Source organism: Tasmannia lanceolata, unplaced genomic scaffold (assembly GCF_043159265.1).
Source record: "Tasmannia lanceolata isolate RefF3 unplaced genomic scaffold, GAP_Taslan_0.1 ptg000019l, whole genome shotgun sequence".
NCBI classification, from domain to species: domain Eukaryota; kingdom Viridiplantae; phylum Streptophyta; class Magnoliopsida; order Canellales; family Winteraceae; genus Tasmannia; species Tasmannia lanceolata.
In genome coordinates, this window is record NW_027518696.1 from 8,047,870 (window position 1) to 8,060,287 (window position 12,418).

Below are 12,418 nucleotides of genomic sequence, written 5' to 3' on the forward strand. Positions count from 1 at the left end.
TGGCCAATGATCAGTTCTGGACTCACAATCAGTTCTCAAAATCCAAAACAAACAAGGCCTTAGTATACACTTCTCTAACCAGTCTTCTCGTCCCTCAATACTTGCATAACATACCATATATAATCCCCATGTATAATCCATTCCTTGATAATTTCTCAATCTCATTTTCTCCTTCCAAAATGATAAATGCACTCTCCCATCACTGCTTTTTTTAATACCACAACCGCATTATCAGTTAAGATTAAGGATTACCCATTTTAAGAATCATAGTATCGATTTACTCTCCTGGTGCTCCTCTACGGTGCTGCATTTCTGTCTCCCAACAGGCCAGACAGCTACAGGGTAGTCCACCTACAGATGGTTAATGGGCTCTACAACTTCATCCCCTTATCTCTTGTTCTCACAGTTCACCACTGTTTTTCCAGCCGTTTGTTGACGACTATGCACTAAAAATGGATCTCAAGGAGGCGGCTAGCTAAATTTCAGTAAGGGAACTGAATCATTGCAATTTACCTTGAACCCATCTACAAAACAGTTCTCCAATTCCAAAGGGTAATGGATGCTAACTTTACCATATTCGTGTAAGCAGGAAAAAGGTAATGCCTCAATAAGGGCCAGCAGGCCCTTGCACTACAAATCTTCCTTAGGATTAACATTTTTTTGCTTTCAACATGGAAAGCATAAAATAAATCACAAGTTGAAATGTACAAATCCCCTCAAGTAGTCACCCTAATCCTTGTAACCTTGTTATCGATCAAAATTAGTGAAGACAAATGAGGATTTGAAGAATAATTATCACAACACATAAGCACCCCAATACTGACTTAACAGTTTTTCAGTAAGTCCTCTTCCTCATTATTGGCTTTCGAACTTCTTTCTTTGTCGTTGCTGGAGTAGATCCTAAAGGGGTCATTCCAATGGTCGATTGGTATAAATCCTTTAACCTGCAGAGGAATAATTAAAGAAAAAAATCATCAACTGGTTTATCTCAAATGTTGGTTTTGTATAACAGAGAATAATCAAGGGTTTTCCGTCTTTAATCACCTCGGCATACTGATAAAAAGTGCAATGACAGAAACTCCGATAATGAGAGGAAATACTGGTGCCGGTGTTAATTCCTGCTTAATATGAAACACGCGGATCTTAGTATTTTAATTTGTCCTCAAGAATAAAGCGCACCATTCCATGTTAGTGGTTAAATGAGGATAGATAATCTAATGCACCCAACAGCTCATATGGCCATGATCCAGATGAAGTGCCACGGCCAACTTGTTTATGTTATGTAACAAATATCTCTGATATTTTCAAAATATAGCGATTTTATTGCGATATTTTGATAAAACGACAAAATCCCGAAATAATTTCGAGAAAATATCGTTATATTTTTTAAATATAACGATATTTTCATTTACCGTTATAATATCACGATATTTTTTGGGAAATGTTATCAGCACTACTGTATTTTGATGATTGCACTCCTCATTTTATTAAAAGTACGGTATGGTCCTCACCATAGGATGATCCAAACCGTCCATTAGATAGGCCCAAGGTTTAAAATTTCGGTTTCAGTACCGTTTTCGGACCCTGAAATTTAAAATTTATAGGTCGAAATCCGGTACCACAAAGAAAATGGTATTTTATTCAATATTAAATTTCAGCCGAAATTTCGGTATAATATTAAAATAAAATAAAAAAAACTGGTATTTTGTGTGAAATCTCAGAAAAAACGAAATTCCGAAATTTCGGCCGAAATAAATGACCGTTTCGGTGTCGGTCTCCACCGAAATCCAAAATTTCGCATTTCGGTCGAAATTTAAAACCATGAATAGGCCACAGCCAAAATAGGGTGTGCCCCAAAAATCATTTCCATAGGTTAATCCTAACCCTCCGATCTACAGAGGGACTGAATGTTAGAGGGTTGATCCTAACTCTCTATAGATAAGAGGGTTATGATCAACCTAAGGAAATAATTTTTGGGGCACGACCCTATTTAGGCTGTGGCCCATCTAATGGGACGGTTTGGATCATCCTATGGTGCGGGACATACCGTACTTTTAATAAAGTGAGGAGTGCGATCATCAAAAAATACAGTAGTGCTGATAACAATTCCCTATTTTTAATTTTATATATTTTTCTTAATTTTTATATATTTTTCATAATTTTATTTTATCATTTTTTCTAGTGATAAACCCGAAATAATAATAAATAAATAATATATCCCAAGATTTTCCCTACCTAGAAATTCCTGAGAAGGATATTTGTGACATAGCATGTTAGAAAAGACCGTGTATGTTAAACCAAGGGGGATGGGCATACCTGTTTGTGATGATGATCTTCAACTTTGAATCTGAGTGGACCCACATGGATTTGGGATTGTCTTTCTAAGTCGACTTCGATGATTTCAGATTCAAACTTGTGGATGCTTGACGGGAGACCAGAGTGAAGCTTTACAAGGTGTTTAACCTTGGGCAGGTCCCGTATCTGGAAGTAGTAGGAAAGCGGCAACGGGAATACTGATACGATTTTGGATGGATCACTTGCCAACTTGACTTCCACTGAGAGATGTGGCTGCAATTTTTCAAGACCAATTCCTTCCACATGACCACTCAAGATAGTCACCTCTGGCTCTTCAAATACCACAAAATCTAAGCCCTTTATATCCTTCATTCCAACCTACAAAATAAAAAATAAAGCATTCTATCAGTGCACATATTTATCTGATGTTCTATAGTTACGCCTAAAATCAAAGACCACAAGAATGGTAAACTTGGTAGTACCAGACGAAATCATTTTGTGGGTAAAAGTTACAAAGATATGCATCCAGCGAACTTGATAAATAGGATCATATAATAAAAAGAAAAAGGAAATAGAAACTAACATAACCATGATCCTTTTTAAGGCCTCTGTCTCGAAAACTTCTTATTCATCAGGATTCTAGATATAAACTGAATGTCAGTGGAGCCAAGTAGCAAACAGAGCCACCTTTGTAATGAAGGGCCAAGCTTCAATTTGCAAGGTACCTCACAAGTAGTAATAAGAATCAAAATAATATTTCCTCTGTTTTAGCAACTTCACCAATATAGATGGTTGGTTCCGTTGATAAGAATCAGAGATTTAACCTGACTAGTGACTACTCATTTTTCGAAAAAATAGATGGTTGGTTCAGTTGATGGATAGTTCCCATTAAAATGATTTTTATGGTCAGTACAAACACTTTATGGATACAGAGCTTTTTGATCCATGACCTCAAAATTAAATGGAGATTTACAGTTCCAAATATAGAACTGCCTCTGTGAATTTTGGTATGCAATCAGGATTTGTCAATAAGCTACCAGAGAAATATGTACCCCTTCAATTATGCATAACCACAATTCTTGTGCTACATGGAATGAGGAATTGAGGAGTTACTAGTAAAAAGATCACCTCAATAGCAACAAATTCTGGAGAAGCACGTTCAATTCTTATGCTTCCAAGATCTTCCTTTGCCACTACTTTGACTAAATAGGTTGTATCAGGGAGAAGTCCCCTCAGACGAAAATTGCCGGAAGAATCCGTTGTAGTTTCCTCATAATAGCCTTTTGACTCAGATCGGGCTTCCACAAAAATGCCTTCCTTTGGCTGGCCGGAGAGTAGTGATACTGTACCCATGGCACTGAAAAAAATTGACCATTTTAGCATTGAACAGCACCCGATCTGACAATCCAGAGTGGAAAAATGGACAGAAAGAGAACAGTCACGAAAGCCTTTTGGTTAGAACAAACTTCACCCTAGTGCCTTGCTAAACAAAGACAAAAGCAGCTGAACCCTAGAAGGAGAATAAAAACTCAAAATCGAGCATCAATAGGTCATGTTAAAGACAAAGTAGACACATACTGTTGGTTCTCTTAATACATGTTGACTAGGAAATTAATAGAGTAGTGGAACAAGCAAACAAAGGATAACTAAATTTTAGACAACAATTTTAACTATGGGGCATTTCTTACTTATATAATTAATGTTAATTTAGATGCAAAAATTCATTGAAGAAATTAGAACATTCTGTTCTTAGCCGCATTTAACATGTTTACTAGAGCTAGCTTCAGATCCTGGAGCTAGTCGCGAACATAATCCAAGGTTTCAAAGTTTGAACAGAGATACTGACATGGGGCTGAGATTAGAACCTACAGGTTATACATAACATAAGTTTCATCCAGAAGTTAAAACAGGGCATATTGACATGGGGTTGAGATTGGGAACTACAGGACTGGTATGGGGTTGAGATTGGGACCTATTGGTTGTACACAACATAATCGTAGGTTTCATCCAAAAGTTAAAACAGGGCATATTGACAATTTGACATGGGGTTGAGATTGGGAACTACAGGTTATACATGCATAATCCTAAGTTTCATCCCAAAGTTAAAAACAGGCCATATTTACATTCTAAAAAAAGCCTTGAAGGATGTATACCAAAAGTAAAAAAGTCGAGCCACAATTCAGGACTTTACGAAGAAAAAATCTAATGATATTCCTAAGAAAGCTCAATTGAGTAAACACAAGTTTCTTGCCCATAAGCTTCCAATGAAAGAAGGGATACCGTAAACCTTTTTTTTTTTTGTGTCCAGGTATATGGAGCAACTCAACTCAACTCAACTACAGGCATATGGAGTTTGAACCTCTAAAATCAATGATACAATAATTGAGAAGGTATCACCACGATAGCAAAGAATCAACTTCAAAACTTGAGCCCTTGAATAGGAGCTTATGTTTTGTACTGTTTTAATGCCCTTGCTTTTCTATTATGGGATACTGTATTCTTATCAACATAATGTACTCATGGCCTGTGAAACCTCCACTGAGGAATATCTATTCGGATGAATGAGAAGGGTCCTTTCATCCCCATTTCGTCCTTTCAAAATAAATAGAAAAATAGATAGCATAAACCTTTAAAGCACTAAATGGTGGGCACTTACAATTACTAAACCAAGTGTACTTTTTTATCCTAAAATACCAAAGGCTGGAACAGAATTCTGTTGCTCCAAATCATCATGAATCACAGAAAATTGATGGCTTTCAAATTGACTATGCATTGTGGACGATAAAAACAACATTTTTCATCACATCCTCTCTTATCTGATGTTGAAGGCAGACTTCAAGCTATCCTTTAATCCCCAGATGTATTCTTCAAAAAATCTTCATATTAAATACAAACAAGCAAATGTGCCATCCAGAATAGTCATGCCATGAGTTAGATTTGCCAATCCTATCTTTAGCAACAACCAACAAAGATGATTGCTCTTTAGTTGAGCCATGTCATCTTGCAAACCTTGTTTTAAACAATAGATAAATCCAATGTCCTCTAAATCATTGTTAATGCTTTAGTTTGGACCATGTTTCATGATTCAGAAATCTTTTAGTAAAATATTACAAGATCTATATTTTGTAAACCAGCTGTCAAAGGCTATTACAATGCCCAAAAAACTCTCAGCAGCCAATTAAAAAAGAAAAGACAAGGTGAGTTTGTCTTGTTATCAAAACATGGTAGTGCTAATATCAATAGCTAGAGACATTTGTGTAACAAAAAAATTTGACTTTATTTTAAATCTCTAAATAATGGCAATTTGAAAGAAAAAAAATTTAAAATATAAACATAAATACATTTCAAAAAAAAAATATAAACATAAATAAATGGGCATCTCTCGGAAAATTTCAGGATAATATCGTGACATTATCCCTTTAAAATATAGGCATGCATTAGTATCACGAGATTATTAGCAACTCTTGTGGAAAGCTCATTTTTTAAAACTGAAACATATCATGCAGAAATACTGTAGGATTAGTTTCTTCATGATGTTATTGAAAAAGAAAAACATCACAAAAAACAAAGTAAATAATAATACAAAAAAAAAAAGATAAATAAACCAAATAAATAAAGGTACTATAAAAGATCATTAGACAAACATAAATAAATGGAAATATCACAAGAATATCGAGATAATAGTGTTATATTATCTGGTAAAAAACGCAATATTATTGCAAGTAATGGGAAATCTCGAGAACGTATCATTTTTGTCAACTTTGGGAAAAATGCAAAATATTGCGATTTTCAAAGTCTTGGAGATATTAGACCTTAGGGAATTGCTAGCGTCCACCGCAGAAGGCATTTCGCGGATGGTCTGTTGCATCTGACAGCAGCCACAGAGGCTCAGTTTGCAGCAGATTTTGTCTTCATTCAAGAGGTGGCTGCTGTCAGATGCAACAGACCATCCGCGAAATGCCTTCTGCGATGGATGCTAGCAAATCCCTAGACCTTATGCATAAAACATAACAGTATCATATAAAGAGTTTGATATCCATCTGATACTATATTAAAACTTTATGTTATACAATATCATCCATGCTCAAAGACCATTATAAAAGACACCTAATATTATGGTTACTCCAATTCATTCTGGTCTTTGGGCACTGTTACAGGTAGAACAACCAGTTAATATCATATACATAGTTTGATATCCTAGTCTGATATCCATCTGATATTATATTAAAAAATTACGTTATACAATATCATCCATACTTAAAGTTCATTATAAAATACACCTAATAATATGGTTACTTCCATTCATTCTTATCTTTGCTACACTGTTACAGAAAAACCAACCAGTTACTGCGAATATGAAACCTAGACTCCACAGTTGATGGAATGCCTCCCCTGTTTCCTGTTGATGGAATGTCTCCGAAATTCCTCTTCTTACCCACTGTTCGCTTGAGAAATTCGTGTCGATGTGGGAATTGACGATATGCATTAAGCAGCAACTAGCAACACCGACATTCCTTGCAAGGATCCGTGACATGTCAGCTGGCCCATTCCAAGGTATCACAGATCCTCTAAAATGGTCATGGTGCCTTAATTTTTTAGTATACCAAAGATTGAGCGATAAGCTGATAGTTGCTAAGCTGCCTAAAGGCCACTTGGATGACATGAACTAGAACCGACACGGGTTATTCCAGTTGTTACTGTAAGTGTTCCATGATGGCAACTTGACGAATGAGTGTCCTTGAGCCAATGACTCCTGATTGTTGCAATAAGCTTAAGCCATATAATGCATTCAACCAACACGCCTCCATAAATCAACAAGTCTTACACATCTTGGTGTCAAGATGTGCTTGTCAAGTTCATGGTTTTAAATTTCCACCGAAGCCAAACCGAAGCCAAAACCAAACGACCGAAATGTTTCAATTTCCATCAACACCGAAACCGAAATGAATACTGAAACCAGAACCGTAAATATTTATATGAATTGCATGTGAAATGTGGTGCATGTATTATGTATAAATATTTATACGACTGAAACATGAAATGCAGCATGGATTGAGTTATCAAACATGCACGGCATCGTCTGTCACTAGGTCTTCAATGTTGTCGGCAAACCCCATGGAAAGCTTATATATTACCATAGGGAAATCTAGAGCTTATTTCCTTTGGAAGTCAAAACTACTTTGAGTTACGTTTGATGAAGTTCAACTTTGAATATTGTATAATTAAAAATAACAAATATTGTGCTTACCCAGATGCAAGATAGTCTATAAACAACAGCAAGTTAGTTGTTAATAGGATTTTAGAACCAACAACAAGATGGTGACAATCATCAGAGATAAGACAAAGGTGCTATGTGATCAGAAACTAAATGTATAATGTACCTGGGATGCTATGTGATCACAAACGAAATATATAATGTATCTTGGTTATGACAACAGTGTGATAGAACGCAAAATCTTGAATAATAGCAGCTGGAGACAAACCTGTAAGCAACGCGGGTCGCATGAAAAATGACCTCTTTAGACTCACCAGAACCAAGTTCTATTGCCTGTGCTGGAGGTGAAAATGAATACTCCTAAAAAATAAAGAATGTAATCAGCACAGATACAATAGTATTTGCTAGGCTATATTGCATGAGTGCAGATATGAGTCTAGGAATCCGTCACAGGTATCAAGTGTCGGATTTGGCTAATTTTAATTCTTTAAAATAATAATAAGGGTACCATTCAAAAATAATAATAATAATAAGGGTAGATATTGGGAACTTTAGGTGGTTTAGTAAACATAATGTTTTATTTCCATATAAAAAACTCACTATTGGAATATATAAAACTCAAAACATGTGATAATTGTAAACTTGTTGTATTCAGAAAAAACAAACAGAATAAAGAGATCTAGAAGTATCGCGGTGAATCATTAAGTATTGGAATCCAACACGTGTACTTCACTGATTCAGAAGAATCCATGTAGCATACTCGCTATGTTACACAGATTCTTCTGAATGGTTGAACCGTTGAAGTACCCGTATGGAATTCCAATACTTGAAGATTCTTTGTGTCACTTCTAGATCTCTTTTATCTGCTTTTTTCTGAATACTACTACCAAAATTTGGAAATAAAACATTATAACTTGTTATAACCATATTATTAAGTAAAAAAAATTAAAATTTGATAATTGATTCAAATATTTGGTCGGATCCACAAATCTTTCTTTTTGTGGCTTGCCGAATCCAACACTTGATATCCATTTCGGATTTTGATGCTTGTCCCTATACTGATGCAGCATATCCGCTTTTGCATTGGGGCAAAGTCATATACATATATTCAAGATATTTTGTTCCAATTTTAATAAACATTTTCTGCTGAAGCATCTATCTCGCTAGTAAAAGATGCTGTAGTTAATGGTGATGAGGTGTTGGTATGAACTCTCTTATATTCCAACTCGAAACAAGCCCCAAGTATAATTCACAACATAAATCTAACTTTTTTATCATTCTGCACAAAATTTTGATGAAAAATGAAAAACATAAGAATAAGGGACACGAAGGACCAGATCAAAGGCTTGTATAGCCTTTTTTATGGTCGGTACGGATACCCCCCCTGTGCCACAAGATTGTCTCAATTTGAGTGTTGAGAGGGTTTTAGAGAGAGATAATATGGAATTTGACCTCACTCGTCTGGGAGAAACTTCACCTCTCACAAAACCATCCATTGGTTTGCCAAAATACAAAACCCTTCAATTGACCTCCTCGTATTGGGGCCATTGGCGCAATCTACATCGGAATATATTCAACCATGACTGCTTTGTTCTTTTGACTGACATACTATGATTTGGATGACACTTTGAATTTATTGCAGACACACGTGTCGTGTCGTGTCCGACACGACACCCGTGTCGACACTCCTCTAGACACTTTTAAATGTGCTGCTAGAACTGTCAGTGACTTTATATGCATGTGTGTGTATGAGTGTGACACTATTTCTAGATTTTCAGGGGTTGCCATGTCAGATTCCTCGTATCCATCTCGAAACTCAACTCACAAATCCGTGTTCACAAATCATGATTATATGTACTTTCTATTTTAGCCGTGTCCCCGTTTCTAGCATTTTGGAGTTTCCTGTGTCTGACACTTCATGTCCGTGTCGACACGCGACACTCGTGTCCGTGTCCACAAATCAGAGCCCACATAGAACAATCCATAACCAAGAGATCCTCTAGTGTACCTCATAACTCTTAGGGGCCATTTGGATTCCCTGATTTTAGAATCTTGGATTTCCTCAAAATCTTGGATGGGAGACAAGAGAAGAAGGAGACCATTCGTTCCGCTTCTCTTTAGAATCTTGGATTTCAAGTAAGAAATCTGGGTTTTAGAAATCTCTCCCCAATCCTGAGATTTCTGAAACCTGGAAACATGGGATGATCTCTTAATCTCTTGCTGACGGAAAGAAGGGCGAGAAATCTAAAAACAACGGTTGGTCTCCTCTCGTCTCCCATCTACAATTTTGAGGAAATCCAAGATTCTAAAATCCGCGTATCCAAATGGCCCCTTAGTTTCCTGTAATTGTTCCTTTTTTGAGAAGTGTAGAAATTTTCAAACCTGATTTACCGCATAAGCAACACTAGGCCTTGTGAATGTGATGTACTATAGCCCACCATTCTGCGATAATCATGACGGCCTTTCACCTTTCACCCTCTTTACCACTAGCATTCTTATTGTAAACCATTGGAGTGCTGACTGGTTTACAATTCATCACACACAATCTGTGGAGTAGATCAAGGGATACTTCCTTTGCATCAAAACCCTACATTGGTTCTTTCTATCTCAAAATCAAGAAAGTAACGTAACTCTCCAAGGTCTTCCATGTCGAAATTCTCCTTTAGGCCATCTTTCAGTCTAAGAATCTCCCAAAATTCTCCAAGGACTCCAACGAGGCAGAAGTACGTGCCGTACATCATGGAATTAAATTGCTTCAAAATGTAGACCTAAATAAAGTGATCGTCGAAGGTGACTCTCTTAATGTCATTAGGTGGTTAAGAAGGTCGAAGGCAGCTCAATGGAGATTCTTTTCACTGTTTGATGAGATTCAGGACCTTTTCATTGTTTGATGAGATTCAGAACATGATAGGATGGCAGCTATTTCTTTCAACCATGTAAAGAGGTCAGCAAATGGGGAGGTGGATAAATTGGCCAGAGATGGTGTTTCTAGGGAAAGCATTGAATTTTTTTATTTTCACCCCCCCTAGTTTTCTTCTTTTTTTCATCCGTTTGATTATCCATTCTCTATTGTATCATACTTTTGTATTTGTGGGATCGTATTGATCCTTTTGGTTTCAATATATTATCTTTACCATTCAAAAAAAAAAAAAGAATCTCAAGATCGTCACTTTTAATAATTATAACATTGTCTAAAAATTTACCATTCAAAAAAAAAAAAAAAAAAAAAAAACATTGTCTAAATAGACTATAATCAAAACGATACTTGACTTGTGTGTGTCGGATGAAGAAAGAAGTATTTGATTATGCCCCTTATGCTCATCACCATAGTCGATAAATACACGTGTAATTACCTTGGGAGGAAACTTATTGGGTCCAATCAATATAGTGATGAGCATAAGGTATATAGGTTCTCTTTAACCCACAAATAGATTTCTTGAGCTTGCAAACAAAATCACCAATGTATTCCATTTTAAATCCTTTTGACTATTCCGTATAAACTTCTTCCATTAGATAACCATGTAGGAGGAAAGTTTTGATGTCTATTTGGCAGGGTTTCCAAACAAAGGAGTTAGCCGGCGCTAAAATAAGCCTCAATGTGGTAGCCTTGAGTGTTAAAATGAAAGTTTATTCATTATCAATTCCATGCTGCAAGTTTTCAGCGTCGGCTACTAATCTACTTGATCCTATCTACATTGTCATTGGGTTTCTGCTTTAGTTTATAAAAACACTTGCATACCAGCTACAACCTAGCAATGGTAACTCTTCTAGACAGCACTCATTTGTTCTCTTTAGCCAACTTATCACTATATGCTAATCTGCAAAATGTGGACGGTTCGACTACCTTGACTACTTAGGTAGTCAAAGCTTGCTTGTGTTTGTTTTGTCGAGTATAATGCCTCATATATGGCTGCATGATATCTCTAGTGTCTCCACTGCTCAATTACATGTCACGATCAATAGGTAGAGATAATGCAGAAATAACTGCTTAGTGATTTCCCCTTTAATCTCATGATCGATGTTTGGAGGGTCATAAAAATGGGATTCATTAAATGAAACATGACATGAGACTAGGATTTTGTGCAAAGAGAGATAGCGCCTATATACCCCTTATGCCCATCACTATAGTCGATGAATATACATGTGATTACCTTGGGAGGAAACTTATTGGGTCCAGCGATGGCCATGTAGAAGTAGCAAATGCACCCGGATGACCGTGGTGTGCGATGATCAGATGTGTTGGCAAGGACTAAAAAAGATAATGTGGGCCCAAAACAAAAGGAGGGGAGAATATTAACAATGATCTCAATTATCAAAATAAAAAAATAAAAAAATATTAACAATGATCTTGAGATGTGTTAGCAAGGACTTGAAGAGAAGAAGTTGACCCAAAACAAAAGGAGGGGAGCATATTAATAACATGAACAACAATGTGGAATGCTTCTTTCCTCTGTTGTTAAAATCTTACGATTTACGATTTGAATCTTACGATTCAAATCGATTCGTGGGTTGAACGATTCAAATCGGACGAAGAATCTTTTTTCGTAAAAATCTTATGATTCAAGTACGATTTGACTTTGAATCGTGCGATTTTTACTATTTTTATGAGTCTTTTTACGATTTTTACAATTCTGTCTGTTTTGGATGTTGAGAACTGATTGTGACTTAAAATGAAAATCATTTCAAAATGCTTTGTTTATTGCTAACATTTCTTTCTATGACAATTATTATTGATTTCAGTATGTGCTTTGTATACTGTTGTGATAAATTATATAATGAATTATTATATGATGAATATAGTTTGTGCTTTGTTTAGTAATTTATTGTGCGGTGAATATGGTTTGTGCTTCGGATTACTAATAATGGAATTTTACATTTAATTTAATAGTTTCAAATGGAAAATAGATA

General features: G+C 36.0%; 1 protein-coding gene across 2 annotated transcripts in view; it reads right to left on the reverse strand.

Annotated features, from left to right (window-relative positions):
* Nucleotides 1-582: 582 nt before the first annotated feature.
* LOC143853359 (Carbohydrate-binding-like fold) overlaps nt 583-12,418 on the reverse strand; it is a 57,569-nt gene continuing 45,733 nt past the window's right edge. For both annotated transcript variants that reach the window (XM_077363110.1, XM_077363109.1), the window contains exons 23-27: nt 7,779-7,870; nt 3,424-3,652; nt 2,317-2,673; nt 1,045-1,118; nt 583-944 (exon numbers count right to left, since the gene is read on the reverse strand). In XM_077363110.1, coding sequence (XP_077219225.1) covers nt 836-944; nt 1,045-1,118; nt 2,317-2,673; nt 3,424-3,652; nt 7,779-7,870 — 861 coding nt within the window. In that variant the 3' untranslated portion in view covers nt 583-835. The remainder of the gene's footprint in view (nt 945-1,044; nt 1,119-2,316; nt 2,674-3,423; nt 3,653-7,778; nt 7,871-12,418) is intronic.